Genomic DNA, 20,344 nt, shown 5'->3' with positions numbered 1-20,344 from the left:
CCTTCCTTCCTTCCTTCCTTCCTTCCTTCCTTCCTTCCTTCCTTCCTTCCTTCCTTCCTTCCTTCCTTCCTTCCTTCTTTCCTTCTGTCCTTCCTTTCCCCCATATGAAATGGGCAAATCACTTAGCCCACTCAAGACCTCAGTTTCCTCATCTGTAAATCTGAGGGTTAGACTAGGTGGCCTCTGAGGATTCTTGCAGTCCAGTCCTAAGTTTATGATTTTATGATGGCCTTGCAATGCCATTATTGCCTTCCTCTCTCCTCCAAACTCCAAATGTTGTTTGACTTATGTAAGACAGTTAGTAGGTGAATTTGAAGCCTGGTGACTGGTAAAAATCAGAACTGTTTCCCCCGTAAGAGGGAAAAAGGGTTTTTTGGGTTCAATATATTAAAAGATGGTCACCAGAGGATTGAACTATTATCAGTCCTCAATTAAGAATAATATCAAACCACACCAATGCAACTAACAACAATTTGGAAATAGGTCTTGATCAATGACACATGGTAATGTGAATTGGCCATGGGTGGGGGGAGTGTGGGGGTGAAGGGGAAAGTAGGAGCATGAATTATGTAACCATGTTAAAAATGAATATTAATAAATGTTTATTAAAAAGAATAATATCAAGTCAAAATTGACTTTTATGGAAGATTATTTACAATTGAGAAAAGAGAGAGGAAATAAGGACATAAGAATCTAACCCAGTAGGTAATTTACTAGGATCCTCCAATTAATCCAGGTAGATCTAATTAACCCTCAGCAGAGAGTCAGAGGGCCAGAGGCCCAGAGGTGAATGAAGCAAAACTTCATTCACAGAATCTATTAAAAGAAGTTTCTTAAGAGAAGTTCAGGAAGATTCAGTCTTTATAAATTCACCATGTGGAATTCAAAAGAAGATATTTAAAGTAGTCTCACCAAGGTCATTGCATTCCAGTCAACACTCCTTCAGGGATCAAAAGACCTCCTTCACCAACTGCCCTCTTCACCAGAAGCTCCCAGCTGACTGAGGACCTTCTCCTTTTAAAGGGGTCACTTATGGTCACTTCCTGTGCCTCCCTCCTAATTTGCATGTCCAATCACATAGCTTCTCATAGACAGCCTAGGGGGCAGTCAGTCAATTCTGATTCATCACTCACTCCAGCACATGTGGGTTAGGACCTCCCAGAATCTGGAGGTGCTCTCACCTTTGGTGATTAAATCTAAAGATGGGCAGTGCATACTTAATCTAATTATCACACCCCACAAGTATCAAGATATTTTCTTGCCTTCTATCTTCATGGGCAGTTAGGTAGCACAGTGTATAGAGTACCAGCCTTGGATTTCAGGAGCCTCTGAGTTCAGATCTAGCTTCTGATACTTACTAGCTGTGTGGCTCTGCGTAAAGTCACTTAACCCTGTTTGCCTCAGTTCCTCATCTACAAGGAAATAGTAAAACCACTCCAGTATCTTTGTCAAGAAAACCCTAAATAGGGTCCCCAAGAATTGGGCATGAATAATTCACTAAACAACCAAAAAACTTTGAACTTTGAACAGAAATCACATGAACTAGCCTACATCAATGATTTAGTCAAAACACCCTCTTCCAGAGGCTGTCCTGCACTGAATTCATGTTTCCTTACCCCAATCTCCTCCACCTCCTTCTTCTATGGCCACAATCCCATACAAGATGAAGACACATACTCATGGATACCTGCTGCGATTTAGGAAACTCAGGAAGACTTAGGGAGCCAAGAAAGGATAATCATAACTTTGTCAAAAGATTTAGCAAGAAGGTTTGAATCAAAACCAAAAAATTTCTGATGAATTTTCTAGCTGCCAGTCAAATTATTTATGAAAACCCCTTGTTTTCTCTTCAAGGATTTAGGACCCATCGAGGTTTGGCGGCATCTCAAAGGGATCTGGATTGATACCACAGAGATAGCTTTGACAACAAGTCCAAGCTTTTCAGCTGGGGTATTTTGGCAGAGATTCAGCCCCAGAAGATGGGTGGCAGGAAGGCGGGGGACACTCCATTCTTCTCAGGGAGGGCCTCTGTGCCTGCTCAGAGAGGGCCTGTATTCATCGGCTACAACAAATTTATTGTTTCCAGCAGGTGGAGAAGCCTGGCTCTGAGGGAGGTTTCATCTCTAATTGAATGGTTGCATGAGAGCTGAAGTTTTTAAAAGTCACATCATGTTTCCACTATAGAAGGGGCTACTGAAGGAAATCCTACTGGGATTTATTTCTCAAAGGAAAGAATCATTTTGCAAAAAAAGGAAGGAAAGAGGCAAACAAATATTATTAAACATCTGTCATGTGCAAAGTGGACGAAGTGCTTTACAAAAAGATTACCTCATTTGATCCTAGGAGGTAGATGCTATTACTATCCCCATTTTATAGTGGAGGTAACTGAGGGAAACAGAGGAAACATGAGAGTTTGGATTTGAATCTTGTGGTCTTCTTGACTTTAGGTTCAATGGATCGTAATTCTCTTCTCAACTTTATTTTTTATAAACCCAAGTTTTAACATAATTCTTTAAAAAAACACTCATTTTCTGTCTTAGATTTGAGCATCTGTGTATTGGTTTCAAGGCAGAAGAGCAATAAGGGCTAGACAATTTGGGTTAGGTGACTTACCCAGGATCACACAGTGAGGAAATATCTGAGGTAAGATTTGAACCCAGGATGTCCCATCTCCAGCCTTGGCACTCTATCTTTTGGGTCACCAAACTGCCCCTTAAGATAATTCTTTTCTTTAACTAAGACTGGATAGCTAGGTGGCACAGTGGATAGAGTCCTGGCCAGATTATTTAATACTTTTTGCCTCGGTTTCTTCATCTGTAAAATGAGCTGGGGAAGGAAATGGCAAACCACTCTAGTATCTTATATGTGTGACCCTGGACAAGTCACTTAACCCTGTTTGCCTCTTCCTCATTTGTAAAATGAGGTAGAGAAGTGAACGACAAAATCAGTCTAATATCTTTGCCAAGAAAACACCAAATGGGGTCATGAAGGGTCGAACACGACTAAAGTGGCTCAATAAGAAGCACATCTGCTATCTTTTGATGTAAAAATCCCAGGACAGAGATGATAGCAAATTGGACAAACTACATTACTTCAAGGACCAGTAACTGTATAATGTGAAGACTCCATCTTCCCACGTCTATTAGAAGCCCCAGTGGCTGTAGGAAATGGTGTGCTTGAGTCTCTGGGGTTTCCCCAAATCATGGCCTAATGGTGGACCTTCTGATGATGAACCTCCCCAGATGCAGTAGGCTGGCCCTCCAATGAGGGCAGGGCTAACTATCTCTGCAGTGCTCACCTGCATGTCATGGGAAAGCCATGGGAGAAGGAGTGGAGTGGGTTTGGGGGTAAGTCTTACAAAACCAGTCTCTTAAGAGTAAGTCACCATTAGGTGATAGATGGGTATATGGGTATACATTCACATATACCAATAGCTACTTAATTAGTCAGTGTATATAGGACCTCTATGAATAGGTATCCAGTCTTAGTTAAAGAAAAGAATTATTTTAAGGAGGGGATGGAAAGAACATGAATCATGTAACCATGGGAAAACATTCTAAATTAATTAATTACTTAAATAAACTAAAAAAAACCCTCACATTTTATCATGAATAAGCATTCCTTCATTTTAGATCATTTCCTCTTGGGCTCTATCTTTTGGCCCTTGCAATTTTTCTCAGAAGGCACAGTATCCTTGACTACTCTTTTCAGTATTAGGTGAACCTTCTCTCATGTTAGCCCTCTCCTCATTAGACCAAGAAGTTCATGCCCTATCCCTGCCTCTTCTGCTTCCAAACATTCCTTATGCCCTCACTCATCAATTTCTCTTTGGGGGTTCACTCTATCCATATATATCACTTTATCGAGATCCTGGTGGCAATTATCTACTGGCCCCCAGTCCATTTCCCCTCTTTTCTCAGAGTTCACATATCTTCTTTAACCCAATATTTACTCTTAAACAGTGATTTTAATGTATATAATAATGTCTCCCAAATACCTTGGCCTCCTATTTCATCAACATCCTCAATTCCCATAACCTACACTTTTACTCTCCTATTCATCACATAGGGATGGTCATACCTTTGATCTCACTATGCCCTCAAGTCTTCACAGAATTACAGAATTCGTGAGGTGAAAAGGGACCTCAAATGATGTCTCATCCAATCTTGCTATATGAAAGGAATCCCTGCTATGTGATGTTTCCAATGAATGGTTGTCTAACTTCTATTTGAAGATGTTTGAGGAGGGGGAACCCACCACCCCCTTTTAAAAAAAAAACCTCTTACCTTCTGTCTTAGAATTAATATTATGTATTGGTTCCAAAACAGAAGAGCATTAAGGATTAGGCAATTGAGGTTAAGTGACTTGCCTAGGGTCATACAGCTAGGAAATGTCTGAGGCCAGATTTGTACCCAGACTATATTCCAGTTTCTTGCTACTTCTTCATTTTTTTATTTGTAATTCCTGTCACAAAATGGCTAAAATGGGAAAATGTTTTACATAATTGCACATGTAAAATCTATATCAGATTGCTTACTGTCTCAGGGAGGTGAGAGGGATGAGAGGGAATAAGGAAGGGAGGGTGGGTGAGGAGGAAGTCAGTTTGGAACTCAAAAATTTAAAGATGAATGTCAAAAATTGTTTTTGCAAGTAATTGGGAAAAAAATAAAATATTACTTAAAAAACTCTTCATGTGTTCCTACTATCTATCCTTCCTCAATCTATCCTATATTTTTCCTCAAATTCATGTACAAAGTCCTAGGAAAAAAATCATCTATAGCCATTGCCTCTTCTTTCTCTTCTCTTACTTTTTGGGATTGATTTAATTCTCGACAGATGAAATATGTAATAAGCTATAAAGTAGTATCAAGAGAAAAGAATAATCTATTATAAGATTTATAATTTATACATATATATATATATAAAATAACCAAATATCTGATTACCCTAAAAGATCTCTTAAGTATCTTCTCTTCAAATGTGAGACCTCTGAAGCGTGTTTCATCCAGGGAATCATTGACCACCTGATGCATAAAACTGACAGAATCTACAGAGATTCTTTTGGATCTTGCATAATTTTGCAGTACAGCCATAAAGAAACCTGTGGTAGTAAAATAGATAACAGTAGTCAATCAATTCAAACAGCATTTTATTAAGTGGCTAATATGTACCATATATGAAATATGAGGGATGAATCTTTTCCGCCAACTTGTCTTTCCAGGATCATCTTATCTCTGCTCCTTTTTTGCCTATTTGGTTAAATATCTCTAGGTTTACATCTCCTTTTTATTGATATTTCCTATCTCAAAGGAGGAGATCAATTCATGTTACATAGAAAGATATGGGCCTACGTCTCAGCTAATTCCTGAAGTTGCCTAAGTATTTAGAAATGAAGAATGGTCCATATTCAAACTACTATGATCTATGACTGGTAGCCATACTGCTGCTGTTGATAGATTTCTTAATTCTACTAGTGAATAATTATTAGTGTAAATTTTTGACAGGATGCTAGTGGCATGAAAGACCTTGAATAACCATGTCGGGTATTTTTCCTACTCACTTGGATGGAGTCCCTAATTTCTGTTCTGAATAGCCCAGAAGATTGATTGTAATTTCACAACTATAAGCATGATTGTTTAATTCTCCACAGATTTTATTAACCCTGCTAAAGCAGAAATGGATAACAGAGAGCTGAAAACCAAATTAAGTAGGAGAGAGAGAAGGAAAGCACCCAATTTTCTCTTATGACTTTAGGTTGCCAGGCTTAGACATGCCATACAAATGGAACTGGAGGATATGATAGTTAAGCCATTATTAGTGATATCTGAAAAATCCAAAGGCATCCCATAGGACTGGAAAAGACCAAATATTTCAATTTCAAAACAGGTAAGAGAAGAGAGTATGTCAACCAGAGACTGGTGAGCTTCAGTTGGATTCCTGGTAAAATTCTAAAATGGATTGTTAAAGGGATAGCTAGTGAGCATTGAGAAAGGGAAGCAGTGATCATGAAGGGCAAGAACAGGTTATACTAGACTAATTTCCTTTTTTGATAGGGTAATAAAATTGGTAGATTAGGGGAATTCTACAGATAGAATTCGTCTGGATTTTAGCAAACTCAGTTTTTTAAATAGTCCTTGAGAAAAGAATACTTTTTACATTTTTATTTTAAAATGCATTTAATTACATGCAAACAGGCAGTTTATATTTAAATTAAAATACTATCATATTACTTGTTATTAAAAAAAAGAGACAGCAACTGTCCTCTCAGTTGAAAAGACCAAAGCAAATAGAATTTAAATGACATGCTTAGGGTCACAGAGCCAGTAAGTGTCTTAGGCCAAATTTGAACTCGGGTCTTTCTGACTCCAGGGCCAGCACTTTATGTACTGTGCCTCTAGCTACCTCTAAGCATTTATATGCCTTTATTAGGCACCTATTTTGTGACAGGTACTTTGATAAATTCTAGGGAAACAAAGACAATAGCAAAGCAGGTCCTACTTTCTAGAAGTTTACATTCAATTCAAATATGGAAAGAACCTGTACATATATAAGTATATATACAACAGATGCAAGGTAACCTGGAGTGCAAAGATGCATTAGAAGGTTGGGAAACCAAAGGAAGCCTTTTGAGTAAAGTGATGTTTGAATTGAATTTAAAGGAAGCCAGAGATTATGAGATTTAGCTCTAGCTTTCCTAGAACCTGGTGGAGGGGTAGAGTCTGGAATATTGACAAATCTACTGACAATGCTCTTTCTCTCAAGTTACTTTCCTGATTTTGGACCACAAGACCATGGCCAGACCCCTTTTAGAGAATCTTTCAAGACACTTGAGCCTTGGATACCAGCACCACCAGAGAGCCTACTCTCTCACCCTCTCTCACCATGTTGTTGTTATCTAGATACAGCCCTTCTCCCTTCTTTAGAGGAATATAAACATTATCAGTAATGCTTTAAATTCCTTTTAGCTAGCTGGGTATTTTAATTTAATAAACAAACAAATAAATAAATGTAAATTAAAAGAAAAATTCCTAATCTTGAGTTTTTTTTTTTTTACCCTTCAGGAAAATTCCTGCCAAAAGACAAAGACTATGCCATGATGCCCCAGTTAGGTTTCTCTCATTCTTTGGATGAAGGGATTGATCTCCAGGATTCTTCTTTTAAAATGAGATTACTCTTTGGTAGAGTAGTCTAAGAAACCATTATCAACAAAGAACCTATTGACATGAACCATTAAATGCTTATTAGCGTAGAGAGTTCCAAAAGGATTGAGATATTGGACAGGTTGGTTTGAAATGGAGGGAGAAAGGGGAGAGGGAATTGTTTGGAGAGTGGTAGGGGTGAGGGAACTAGGATCAGGAAAGGACAGGCTCTGTTGGAGAACATAAATGAGAAGGAAAATGAGTGCCTAAAGGGGATGTGTGGGCACCTAAGATAGCATGACAATTTCACCTAGGGCTAGTTCCAGATTCCTACCTTGTGGGAAGAAGAAAGCTGGAAGCCAGAATCGGGAAGGAAAAGAGCTAATGGGTCGTACTTTTTCTTCTTCATTTCCGTATTGTTTTCCCCGAGATGGAAAGAATCGCTTCCAAGCTGAAGTCATTTTATAATACCTGATGGTAGGCATAGAACAGGCTTTGAGATGGCTGATGTTACAACTTTCTCAAATTTATGAGATCTTAATTGAATCAGTTCATTTCTATTGAGCTAATGGCAGAAATATACTATTTGCAGTACATATATTTTGGTGGGTGCTAGAGAATTTTAAAAAGACCTGGTCCCTAAGTAAAGTAGTAGAGTATGATACAAACATAATAAACACAAGACAAAATACAGGCTACATGCACTAGAGGGGTGCTAAATATAGTTCCTTCCCTTTAGAATGTAAGCATCTCGAGGGCAGGGACTATTTCCTTTTTGTCTTGTTATTCATAGAATGTACCACAGAGTATGACACGCAGAAAGTGCAGGACAAACACTTCTCAAATTTTTGCAAACTTCTCTAATCTCCTCTCAATCCTTTCTTCTTTTATTTTATTATCTATGGTAACTCAAGCTTCCTATCTTTTGCCTTCACAGAGGCATTTTATAGCTGTGAAGCTTATGAAAGAAAACTGAGTAGTTATTATGGGGTAAAGAGTATTTTCTGTGCATGATTCCACAAAAAATCTTAGCAGCTTTCTCTGTCTCTGCCCTTGGGGGCATTTTTGTTGGGGTCTCAGTCTGTAGAGGGGGATTTTACAGGGAGTGACCAACACATTTTGTTTAAGGGAATCTGAATATTTGTAACTGAAATTAGGATGGTTATAAAGCATTTTCACTCCAAGTCATGAATCAATGAGAGTAGGAGGATGAACTTATGATGCCATTAAGCTTGTAAAGCAGTGATATTTCTAAAGAATCACCATGGCTTATTAGAGTCAGGTGGCAGCTTTTGCAGGAAGTGTTTCCTAGTTCTAGTTACTGCTTCTTTCCCTCTAAGATTACCATTTACACAGTACATATCTGTAAATATATCTGAAGGCAGGACTCTTTTTACTTTTGTTTTGTAACTCTCATATTTAGCATAGTGCTTGGCACATAGAAAGTGCTTAATAAATAAATCTGTGTTTACTGACTGATGGGAAGATATTAGGGTCATAGTATTCTAAAAGGCACACTATGTTTATGTGTTACACAAAAACACAAACCAAAGGGTACATAAATAAAACTTTGAGGTCTCCTTGGGTCCAGGAACTTATTTGGCTGGTCTAACCCCAAGTAGGAATAAAATCATAGGATCAGTTCCTAACACTAAAAAGAGAGATATCTTGCATTTTTTATGTAATAATTTTATTAATCCAGCTATTTTGATTATAGAATAATATCTTTACTTTCCTCTTTTGGCAAGTTTTAAAATAGATAAGCTTATAATTTTAGATTTCCATATTCTTAGAATTAGTGAGAGTTTAGATAATTAAAAATGCTTTCCATTCTCTCATTTTCCTATGAAAAGCTCACCAAATCTAGTTTTGAGTAATAAAAATACTCTGGTCCCCTCAGCTGCTGAAATGGATTGTTAGAAAGGTGGGCTAAATAAGCCTGCCTTACTGTCCTGGAGGTTCACAATGCTTACTGAATTCTTGTTTAAAATGGAGGTCTCCATTGTTCTAAATTGGCATTTGTTTTTCAGGCTTGTTTGACTCTTCCTGACCCCATTTGGGGTTTTCTTGGCAAAGTTACTGGAATGGTTTGCCATTTCCTTCTCTGCCTCATTTTACAGATGAGGAAGCCGAGGCAAAAGGGTTAAGTGACTTGCTCAGGGTCACCCAGCTAGTAAATATCTGAGGCTGGATTTGAATGCAGAAAGAAGAGCTTTCCTGACTCCAAGCTTAGCATTCTATCCACTGTGCCACCTAACTGCCAAACTAACATTTGTCTAAACTTGGGAAAAATTTTAGATCCCAGAGATTTGCATGTCCACAAGAATTTTCCAGGTAATCTGCTTCCCATACCGATAATGTATAGCATCGTAGGCCAGTTTTGCCCATTTCCTGATGAACTCCAGCCGCTGGATGAGAAAGGAGATCCAGGAAGACAACAGCTTTGCGGTGCTGAAGGAAGCTCGCTATTGGGATTGAGAGACATAGACATCAGATTTTTTTTTTAAATTTTTTAAAAGCATGACTTCTAAGATCATGAAGTACTTCATTGCAAACTCTAATAATAGGTGCTAGGGTCAGAGAGGGAGAAATCACTGTAGGAAGCCATTCTTGCCTCAGGCACTTACTGATGTGTGACTCAAGAGACTTACCCTAGCAGATAGTTTTAAATCTATTTTATAGCCTTTGGAGAAGTGACTCTGTCTAGGGTTAGAATGCTAGTAAGTGGCAAAAGTTCTCTGACTGAGTCCAGCTTTTTAAATAGTTTTGAGTTTGGCAGGTTCTCATCACAGTTATAGAATCATAGAATATTAGAGCTAGAAGAGAACTATAGTGAATTTTCAGGACAACCCCTTATTTTTACAGATGAGGAAACTGAGGCTGGACAGCTGAAGGAACTTGGCCAGAGTTGCAAAGCTATTTCAGAGAATGTCTATGGTTCCCTTTCCTTGTAGAGATCAATATGATGCTATAATTGTTGTTGCTGAGTTGTTTCAGTCTTGACTGACTCTTCCTAATCTCATTCGAATTTTTTTTCAAAGATACTAGAGTGGCTTCTTATTTCCTTCTCCATCTCATTTTAAAGATGAGGAAATTGAGGCCAACAGGGTTAAATGACTTGCCCAAGGTCACACAGTTAGTAAATGTCTGAGGATGTATTTGAACTCAGGTCTTCCTGACTCCAGGTCCAGCACTCTAACCACCGTGTCACCTAGCTGCACTATGTTATAATTGCTTTTTCCTTATTAGAAAGTAATTTTTCATTTCAAGAGATTGGGTGTCAGCTAGTTTTCCTAGTCTTGCTTTAATCATAATTAGCACAATCCCACAATCCATTACTCTAAAACAAGAAGGAGAACTCTGCGCTTTGAAGAGTGTTAAGAAGAGCTTACAGTTGTCCAGGGAGCTCTGCTTAATTATTTATGTCAGTCAAATAGAAAGGGGATGGGGCATGAGAGGAGGCACTAAATCATACATAAGCATTTCTGTGGGCTGCATAATGACTTAGAAAACATGTTAACATTCTGTAGGCTCTACTGTATTTTTATTTATTTTGTTAAATATTTCCTTAGTTTGGAGCACCAGGGCACGTTTGACACTTTTGGTGGAAGTCGTTGATGAGAATAAGAATGTGTCCAAAACCAAACTTAGGAAAGAACTGCTAATATGGTTTTTTTAAAGGGGGAAATGTGATTGCCTATCAACATGCTACTAGTCTATGCTAACAATGATCACATGTGGAAAAGAGAATGAGAATACTGGTGGAGGCTAAAGAAGGACTGAAAGAATATTTTGACTCATTGGTTATTAGGCAATTTAAAATAAATTGTTATTGAGCAAGTTTAACTTGTTGATTTTACTACTAATAAAAAAATAGATATCGCATGATCCAAGGACTATCCTGAGCATATCAAGCATTTTCCCAGAGTTGGCACAGACATGATTTCACGGGAAGGTCAATGTGTTGTTCAGAAGTTGTGTTGACGTGCAAAGAGAACACTGATTTTTATTTATGTAGCCTGGATCCAAAGTTCTTCAAATAGAAAACTATGTGCCACTCACCTGCCATAAGTTAGGCACTTTGTTATTAATGAGACAATCACAGACATCCTCCAGTTTCTGGTTGAAGGCAGCTTCACCTTTGACAGCATTCTGGAGGTCTTTCAGAGATTGGTGGACCAGGGCTAATAACTTATTATATCGAATGATTTCTTGACTTAGGAATGTTATTAAGGCAGAATTAAGGAGGGGATCGTAATCTGGTTTTTAAAAAAAGAGAAGGCATTATTATAATATCCTATAGGGAAAGGAAAAGGGAAAAAATGGGAAAAAAAGACAAAAAAGAAAAAGAAAAAGAAAGAGATGCTGAAAGAAAATGTAATCTGACAATGTTTAGGCTAATCAAGGTAAGTGTTTTTAGAGATCTTGAAAAGTATCTAAATGAGAGACAAGCTACCGTGAAAGGCAGAAAATGTTAGAGCCTGGTTGTTGAATATTTAAATGGCGAATTCATCATAGGAGATGACATAACCTGGGACTTTATGTCCATATTCATTGAAGACAGCAGTTACAGGAACAGACTTTGGAAATACTCAGGCAGGAGACAGGAAAGCAAAAATCCCAATGGGGGCTCATAAATACAGAATGATTTGTATTTTATAAAATGACTTCCTCAGAATAGTCCTGAAAAGTACATAAGCATTCTAAGCTTCATTTTATAGATGAGAACTCTATGTTTCAAAGAGGTATAGTGACTTGTCCACAGGTATGCAGCTTTTCTCCATCTTCCTTTGGCATCACATGTATAGAAATCAAGGCAATGAATAGTAGGAGTAACCTGAGGCTGGGGCTTCTTAGGGCACAATCAGAAGCCATAGATTCAAGAGAGGAATATAATGGTAGCATGAAGACTTGGACCTCCATGTTTTTTGTTTGTTTGTTTTTTTTAAACCCTTGACTTCTGTGTATTGGCTCCTTGGTGGAAGAGTGGTAAGGGTGGGCAATGGGAGTCAAGTGACTTGCTCAGGGTTACACAGCTGGGAAGTGTCTGAGGTCAGATTTGAACGTAGGACCTCCCGTCTCTAGGTCTGACTCTTAATCCACTGAGCTAGCCAGTTGCCCCCTGGACCTCCATGTTTTGATTCTAGAATTGGCATGTATTCCATTGTTCCAAATGGGCTCTCCTTAGATAGTGCTTTGAAATTTGAAGTGACATCAAGGCACAGGATATATTCCCATTTTGGAGAATCACTCTGCTCTTTTAGAGACTGAGTTTGCTCATGGTGTATCCATATCTATAATGAAAACACCAAGCTTTGTTGTAATAAGAATAGCAGGGAGGAGCTTTGCTCTTCTCTGCATTATTGTTCATACTGATTCTCTCCCAAACACATAGTGAGGTTCTCAGCCTACTCACTTCTTCTGACCTCCTCCTCCGCTCTACCTCAGTCACACACAAGGATGGACATAACCTTGACCTTGCTAATACCCACAAATGCAGCATGACTGGGTTCAAGATTCAAAATGTCTTTACCTAATCCTAATCAATAGGCTTTCTATCTCTCTCTGCCTTCCCTCCTAAATTTTACTCTTTTTTCTGCTCTCTGACCTTCAATTTCTTGACCCTTCATTTCTCTTCCAGATCTTTAACCCTGGACTATCCACATTCTCCTATTTTCACTCTCTTGATGTCTTGGCGAACCAATTCAACTCTACATTATAATCTGTTCTTTAATCTATGGCCCCATGATCATATCTTCAGTCGTGGCCTGAAAAAAAAGAGATTACTTCTACCATTTGCTGCCTTAATTTCTACATATGTGCTTCTAAATGAAGATGGGGAAAAATCACATAAATGTTCTGACTGCGTCCATCAAATTTATGTTACACTTCAAATTGGACCCTCATTACTGTTAGGTTATCCTTCTGTATCTCCCTAATGAACTCACTACCACAGAGTTCTCTCATAAAGACTCTTCCAGATCTTTCTTTCCATCCTTCCTCAAGTCTCCTAAGCCTTGCCCTCCCCTCTTCTTCTCATCTGAACCTTGCTTCATATATCACAGAGAAAACTGAGGCCAATCACTCCCTTTTCTCCCTTGTTCTTCATCTAAAATTACAGAGATGCTTTGTGCCACTATCTTCTCCTTCACCTCTGACTCCCAGGAAGAGATAGCATTACTTTCCCCCCAGGCTAACCCTTCTATCTCATTCCATCCTGACCTCTCCAACAAATTGCTCCCTCTATAATCCTCATTCTATCATTTATCTTCAGTTTCTCCTTGTCTACTAGCCTCTTTCCTACAGCCTACAAACTTGCCCAAGTCTCCTCCTTCCTTAAAAAATCCTCACTTGATCTTTTTATCCCTGCTATTGTCTCTTGTCTCTTCTGTCCTGTGGCCAAACTCCTTGAGGAGGCTTTCAACAGCTGATATTCTCATTTTTTCTCTTTTCACTCCACCAATACTGACCTCTCTACAGTTTCCAATAATTTCTCAATTGCCAAATTCAATGGTCTCTTCTCAATATTTGTTTTTCTAGACCTCCCTATATCCTTTGACATGCCCAAGTTAAGAAAAGAGGAAATAGAATGCTTCAATAACTCCATTACAGAAAAAGAAATTGAACAGACCATCAAAGAATTCCCTAAGAAAAGGACCCCAGGGCCAGATGGATTCACAAGTGAATTCTACCAAACATTCAAAGAACAATTAACTCCAATACTTCATAAGCTATTTGGAAAAAAGGGAGAAAAGGAATTTTCCCAAATTCTTTTTATGATACAAATATGATACTGATATCTAAACCAGAAAGAGTTAAGATAGAGAAAGAAAACTATAGACTAATCTCCCTAATGAATATTGATGCAAAAATTGTAACCAAAATCCTAGCAGGGAGATTACAGCATTATATCACAGCCTATGAGCAGGTGGGTTTTATACTAGGAATGCAGGTGTAGTTCAATATATTAGGAAAACTATCAGCATGACCATATCAACAACAAAACCAACAGAAACCATATGATTATCTTAATAGATGCAGAAAAAGTCTTTGACAAACTACAACACCTATAGCTTATAAAAACATTGGAGTAAAAGGATCTTTTCTTAAAGTGATTAATGGCATCTATCTAAAACCATCAGCAAACAATTTCTTTAATGGAGATAAACTAGAACTCTTCTCAAAAAGAACAGGGATGAAGTTTATTATCACCACAAACATTTAATATTGTGCTAGAAACATTAGCTATAGCAATAAGAACAGGAAAAGAAATAAAAAAAATTAGAATAGGTAATGAGGAAACAAAACTCACTCTTTGCAGATTATATGATGATATACAAAGAGAACTCCAGAGAATCAACAATAGAAATAATGAACAACTTTAATAAAGTTGAAGGATACAAAATAAATACATGTAAATCATCAGATTTCTGTTTACCTTCCAAAAAAGTTAAACAGCAAGAGACAGAAAAGGAAATTCCATTTAGAATAACTGTAGACAACATAAAATAACTAGAGGTATACCTACCAAAACAAACCTGGCAACTGTATGAATATGATTACAAAACAGTTTTCACACAAATAAAGTAAGACCTAAACAAATGGAAAAATAATAGTTGCTAATGGATGAAGCTAAGCCAATATAAAAAAAAGATAATCCTACCTGAATTAATTTACCTATTCAATGCCATGTCAAACCAACCAAAAATTATTTCCTAGAACTAGAAAAAAAAAACAAAATCCATCCAGGAGAACAAAAGGTCAAGAATATCAAGGGAACTAATGGAAAAAATGAATGAAGGAGGTCTAGCTATACCAGATCTCGAACTATACCACAGAGAGTTAATCATCAAAACAATCTGGTATTGGCTAAGAAAGAGAGTGGTGGATCAATGAAAGAGGTTAGAAAATCTGGAAATAGTAGTTAATGATCATAGTAATCTTGCGTTAGATAAACCCAAAGAACCAAGTTATTGGGAAAACTCACTATTTCACAAAAACTGCTAGGAAAACTAGAAAGAAATGTGGCAGAAACTAGGCCTAGACCAACAAACACTATACACCAAGACAAAGGAAAAAATGAATACTTGATCTAGAAATAAATAAAAACGTAAACAAAATAGGGGAACACAAAAAGTATACCTGTTAGACTTATGGATAAGGGAAGAATTTGTAACCAGATAAGATATAGAGAATATAAAAAGTGAAATGGATAATTTTGATTAAATTTAGTTTAAAAGATTCTGTACAAACAAAACCAATGCAACAAATAGTAGAAAGAAAACAACAAATTGGGAAAAATTTTATAGTGTTTCTGACAAAGGCCTCATTTTTCAAATATATATAGATCAAGTCAAAGAATACAAAGCATTTCCCAATTGATAAATGGTCAAAGGATATGCAATTATGAAGAAATTAAAACTATCTTTAGTCATATGAAAAAACCCAAATTATTATTGATTAGAGAAGTGTACATTAAAATTGTCACTTTATACCTATCAGATTGGCTAATATGACCAAAAAGGAAAATGATAAATGTTGGAGGGGATGAGAGAAAATTGGAACAATAATAACTGTTGGTGGAATTGTGAATTGATATAATGATTCTGGAGAGTAATATGGAACCATGCTCAAAGGGCTATAAAACTATACATACCCTTTGACCCAAAAATACCACTTTTGGGTCTGTATCCCAAAGAGAACAGAAATAAGGGTAATGGCATCCTTGTACCAAAACATTTTTAGCAGCCCTTTTTGTAGTGGCAAAGAAATGGAAACTGAGGGGGATGTCCATTAATTGGGAAATGAATGAACAAGTTGTGGTATATGGTTACAATAGTGTATTATTGCTCCATAAGAAATGACCAAAAGAATGAATTCAGAAAAACCTAGACAGATTTATATATATCTTTTACTTTCTTTCCTTCATGATTTTTTTATTGTATGTATCATATGTGTCTCCTGTCATGGCATGAGAAATATAGAAATATGTATTGCATGAAAGTACTGGTTCAGCCTATAACAGACTATTGCTACCTTGAGTGGGGGAAGAAGGAAGAGAATCAGGATCACAAAATGTCAGAAAACAGTTGTCAAAAATTATTTCCAAATATAATTGAAAAAATAAATTTAAAAAGGAAAATATTGCTTCACATATATTTTTTGCTCTTTTAAGCATTATTTTGTTCGAGAAGTGTATGCACTACAATTCTTACCGTCGACACTTTGATTAAGTCTTTTCCAAATGGAACTTGCGAGCATGGTTAACAATGTGGTTGGAATGATATCTTTCATTTCATTATCCTGTGGTTCCCTTTCTACAGTTAGAGGCAAACGCTTGAGCAAGTCAGCTATGAGTTCTAGCAACAGGTCTTCGTGGCTCTTTCCACTCCTGAAAAGTAAATTCTGGGAATTATAGGAGTCATAGGCTAAATCATATCAGAAGGCACCTTCGTTCAGGTCCTTTCTGGAGACAAACAACAAAAGACAGCCTCCCTGAAGAAATCTGCAAGGAGATGGTGCTTTCTGATCATTTTAGGATTTGAATGACAGATTTTTTTTTACCCTGCTGTGACTATGTAAAATGAGGTTATATACATTCATGTCTCCTATCCCAGACTTCTGTATCCTTTCATTGTGTCCTCTGGAGTTCTTGTTCTATCATTTAACAGACCACCTTTCATATTAGCCCACATCTTCCTCATGGAAGTTACTTGGTTTATTTTTTTTTTAATTTTATATTTACTTATGCATATGCATGTTTGTTTCCCTGTAAGTGAATAAACTTCTTGATGGAGTTTCATTTTGTCTTTATATTCTCAGCACTTATTGGTACCTTAATGAAAGCTTATTTTGTTTGAACCTTTACTTTCTTCTTAGGAACAATCCTAAGACAGAAAAGCAAGAAGTAGGCAAATGGGGCCAAGTGACTTGTCCAAGGTCATATAGCTAGGAAGTATCTGAGGTCAGATTTGAACCCAGGTTCTCTCAACTCCAAGCCTGGGGTTCTGGCCGCTGTGCTACCTAGATGGCCTATTAAATGTTTGTTGATTGAATTGAATTGACTGCTTGCTTCTACAAATATATATCAGGTAGAACCATAGGTATGCATATATGTATAGCACATAGGTGGTACACTGGGAGTTAAATATTAACTTTAATTCTTCCACAGCCAATGAGAATGTTTTTCTCAGGGTATGCTGTGCCTCCTCTTTCCCTCACCCCAAATAAATGTCCCTTCCTCAAGAAAGAAACACTTTGATGAGGGTAGTTTAAAGGAAAAATCTTATGGATTAACTGGAAAGTAGACTGAGTTGGGAGAATTATTGCAGCTTGGCTTCAAATACTATTAATCCAGATTGTCATTGACTATCTGATTTAAATCCCAGCTGACTTGCTGAAAATATTATGGTAAAGCTTGGGTATATTTACCAGATTGAGAGATATTATTGTCTAAGACAATATATTGTTATTGAGAGTATGCTTTTATATAATTTTATTTAGGAAACGAGCGTTTCCTAAAAACCATCCTCTGTGCCATCAAAGACCTTAAGTCTATGTATATATGTATATGTACATATATACATATGTACACACACACACACACACACACGGCAGCTAGGTGGTGTAGTGGACAGTTTTGGATCTGGAGTCAGGAAGATCTGAGTTCAGATGTGACCTCAGATATTTACTAGCTGTGTGACCCTGGGCCAATCACTTAACCTCTGTTTGCCTCAGTTTCCTCATCTGCCAAAGAGGGTAATAAGAGCATCTGCCTTTCAGAGTAGAAGCAGATAGATGGTCCAGTGAATAGAGTGGTGGGACTGGAGTCAAGGAAGATCTGAGTTTAAATCTAGCCTCAGCCATTTATTAGCTACGTTACTCTGGGCAAGTCACTTAACCTTGTTTGCCTCAGTTTACACATACGTAAAATGAGCTACACAATGACATGGCAAACCACTCTAGTATCTTTGCCAAGAAAACCCTATAATGGGGGTCATGAAGAGCCAGACACAACTGAAGTGACTGAACAAAAACAAAACAGCCAGAATGGTTGTAAGGTTGTAAATGAGATAATAACTGTTAAGTAGGTATTGCCTGGCACACAGTGAAAACTACTGTGATAATGAGATTAAATCTACCCTGCCCATATTTAGATTTAATCACCAAAGGTAAAAACATCGTTACTTAATTCACATGTTGGGAAGTCTGTAACCCACGTGTGTGTAAGAGTGGGTGACAAATCAGAATTGGCTGACTGCCCCCTAGGCAGTCCTAAGCAAAGCATCTCTTATGATTGGACACGTAAACTAGGAGGAAGGCATAAGAAGTGATGAAAAAGAAGTGTCTTTAAAAGAGAGTGACAACTTCCTGTAGCTCTCTTCCTGTTCATGTCTTGGACCTGAAGGAGTTCTTTTGTTGCTTGGATGCAGAGGAGCACTGGCTAGGACCCTGAGACCTTGATGAGATTGTTCTTAAATCTTTTCCTTAGAACTACACGTGGAGAGTGAAAAAGGCTGACTACTTTAACTCCCTGGATGTACTAGCCTCCTGGAGGCTCCCTTGATTGGGAGAAGCCCTCTTGGCTAAAACCCTTCTTAATTGACTTTTAGGTTCTCTGGCTGGGACCTCTGGAACCCTGTTGGAGTAAAGCCAAGGACTGAGTCCATAGTCTAGTACTTCAAGTTAGATCTCTTACTCTATCCTCTTCTCATCTTTCTACTTCCACTCTTTCTTATATTTTATAAATAAATTACTAAAATAATTTTAGAATTGATATTTATTCAATTCTTGGCGACCATACTTTAAATATTAATATCCAACCAAAACCCCACCTTTTCCCTTTTACACTACATAAATTTTAGATATTATTTTTGTTGTTATTATAGGTTTGCAAAATACTTTGTATGCATTATCTCAGTTGACCCTCACAACTCTGGGATTTGTTATTATTATTTCTAATTTACTGATGAGGAAACTGAGGCTGAGAAGTTAAGTGACATGTATCAGGTCTCACAGTTTGTAAGCTTTTGAACAGGATTTAAACTCAGGTCTTCCTGGTTCCAAGTCCAGTACTCTCCGCTATACCACCTAGCTTCCTGGTTATCGTTGCCCCTACTCATTTTCCCATGGTTTTGTAACTTAGTAAAATGTTAGGACTTCAAAACATGTCATCTGATCCTTATCTTTCTCATCTTATGTGACTCATATAGTCAGTAAAATGAACACCCATTAACTGTGCTATATCTTCCTGTAAATCTTCTAAGTGCAGCTAAAAACCACCTATCATATCATTTCTACCATACCATGTTTTTCATTCAGTTAAGAGGATTCTTGTAGGCTAGAACAGTGGTATCAAACTCAAATGAAATTGAGACCACTAAACCCTACATAAGGATTCTAGCAGGCTGCTTCTACCTAATGTGTTTGGGCTCTCTCTCTCCTTCTCCCTCTCCCTCTCTCTCTCCTTCCCTCTCTCCCTCTTCCCTCTTCCTCCCTTCCTCCTTCTCTTTCCCTCTCTCCCTTCACTTCCTTCCTTCCTTCCTTCCTTCCTACTAAGTATCAAGGTGGAAGGGTGGTAAGAACTAGGCAACTGGGATTAAGTGTTTTGCCTAGGTTGCACAGTCAGGTGAGGACAGATTTGCACCCAGGACTTCCCATCTCCTGGTCTGGCTCTCTATCCACTGAGCCACCTAGTTATGCCTGGGGCCTTTCTTGATACCAGAGGAGCACTCGTGAAGCACAAATTCCATTAGTTCCCCTTTCTTACTACATGACTGGTTTACCTCCTTTTTTCAGTCATATCTCTCTTTGGAAAACATTAAGGATAATAACTTGACTAGCCAAAGGTTAAAAGCAGGGCCAGTATGACAAATGCAAAAAATTGATTTATATTACATTTTGGGATTTAACGANGGAGGGAGGGAGAGGGAGAGGAAGACAGAAACAGAGAGACAGAGAGAGAGGAGAGAGGGAGAGAGACAGAGACAGAGAGACAGAAAGAGGAGGGAGGAAGACAGACAGACAGAAAGAGAGAGAACGAGAGAGACAGAGACAGAGACAGAGAGAAAGGCAGAGAGACAGAGAGGAGGGAGGGGGAGACAGACAGACAGACAGACAAGCAGAGAGAGGAGGGAGGGAGAGAGGGAGAGAATTTTAGCATGTATGAGAGATATTTTCAGCAAGGAAAGAGCTGACCACTTGAA

The 20,344-nt window shown here is 37.8% G+C and overlaps 1 protein-coding gene across 1 annotated transcript in view; it reads right to left on the bottom strand.

Moving 5' to 3' along the window:
- Positions 1 to 4,467: 4,467 nt before the first annotated feature.
- Positions 4,468 to 20,344, bottom strand: part of DNAH14 (dynein axonemal heavy chain 14) — a 374,871-nt gene continuing 358,994 nt past the window's right edge. Inside the window, exons 70-75 of the mRNA XM_044674970.1 lie at positions 16,355 to 16,544; positions 11,198 to 11,398; positions 9,492 to 9,600; positions 7,474 to 7,610; positions 4,910 to 5,101; positions 4,468 to 4,478 (exon numbers count right to left, since the gene is read on the bottom strand). Coding sequence (XP_044530905.1) covers positions 4,468 to 4,478; positions 4,910 to 5,101; positions 7,474 to 7,610; positions 9,492 to 9,600; positions 11,198 to 11,398; positions 16,355 to 16,544 — 840 coding nt within the window. The remainder of the gene's footprint in view (positions 4,479 to 4,909; positions 5,102 to 7,473; positions 7,611 to 9,491; positions 9,601 to 11,197; positions 11,399 to 16,354; positions 16,545 to 20,344) is intronic.

Source organism: Gracilinanus agilis, chromosome 4, assembly GCF_016433145.1.
Source record: "Gracilinanus agilis isolate LMUSP501 chromosome 4, AgileGrace, whole genome shotgun sequence".
Taxonomy (NCBI): Eukaryota; Metazoa; Chordata; class Mammalia; order Didelphimorphia; family Didelphidae; genus Gracilinanus; species Gracilinanus agilis.
Note: the sequence above shows the minus strand (reverse complement) of the source record. Positions and strands in the feature narration are given on the sequence as shown.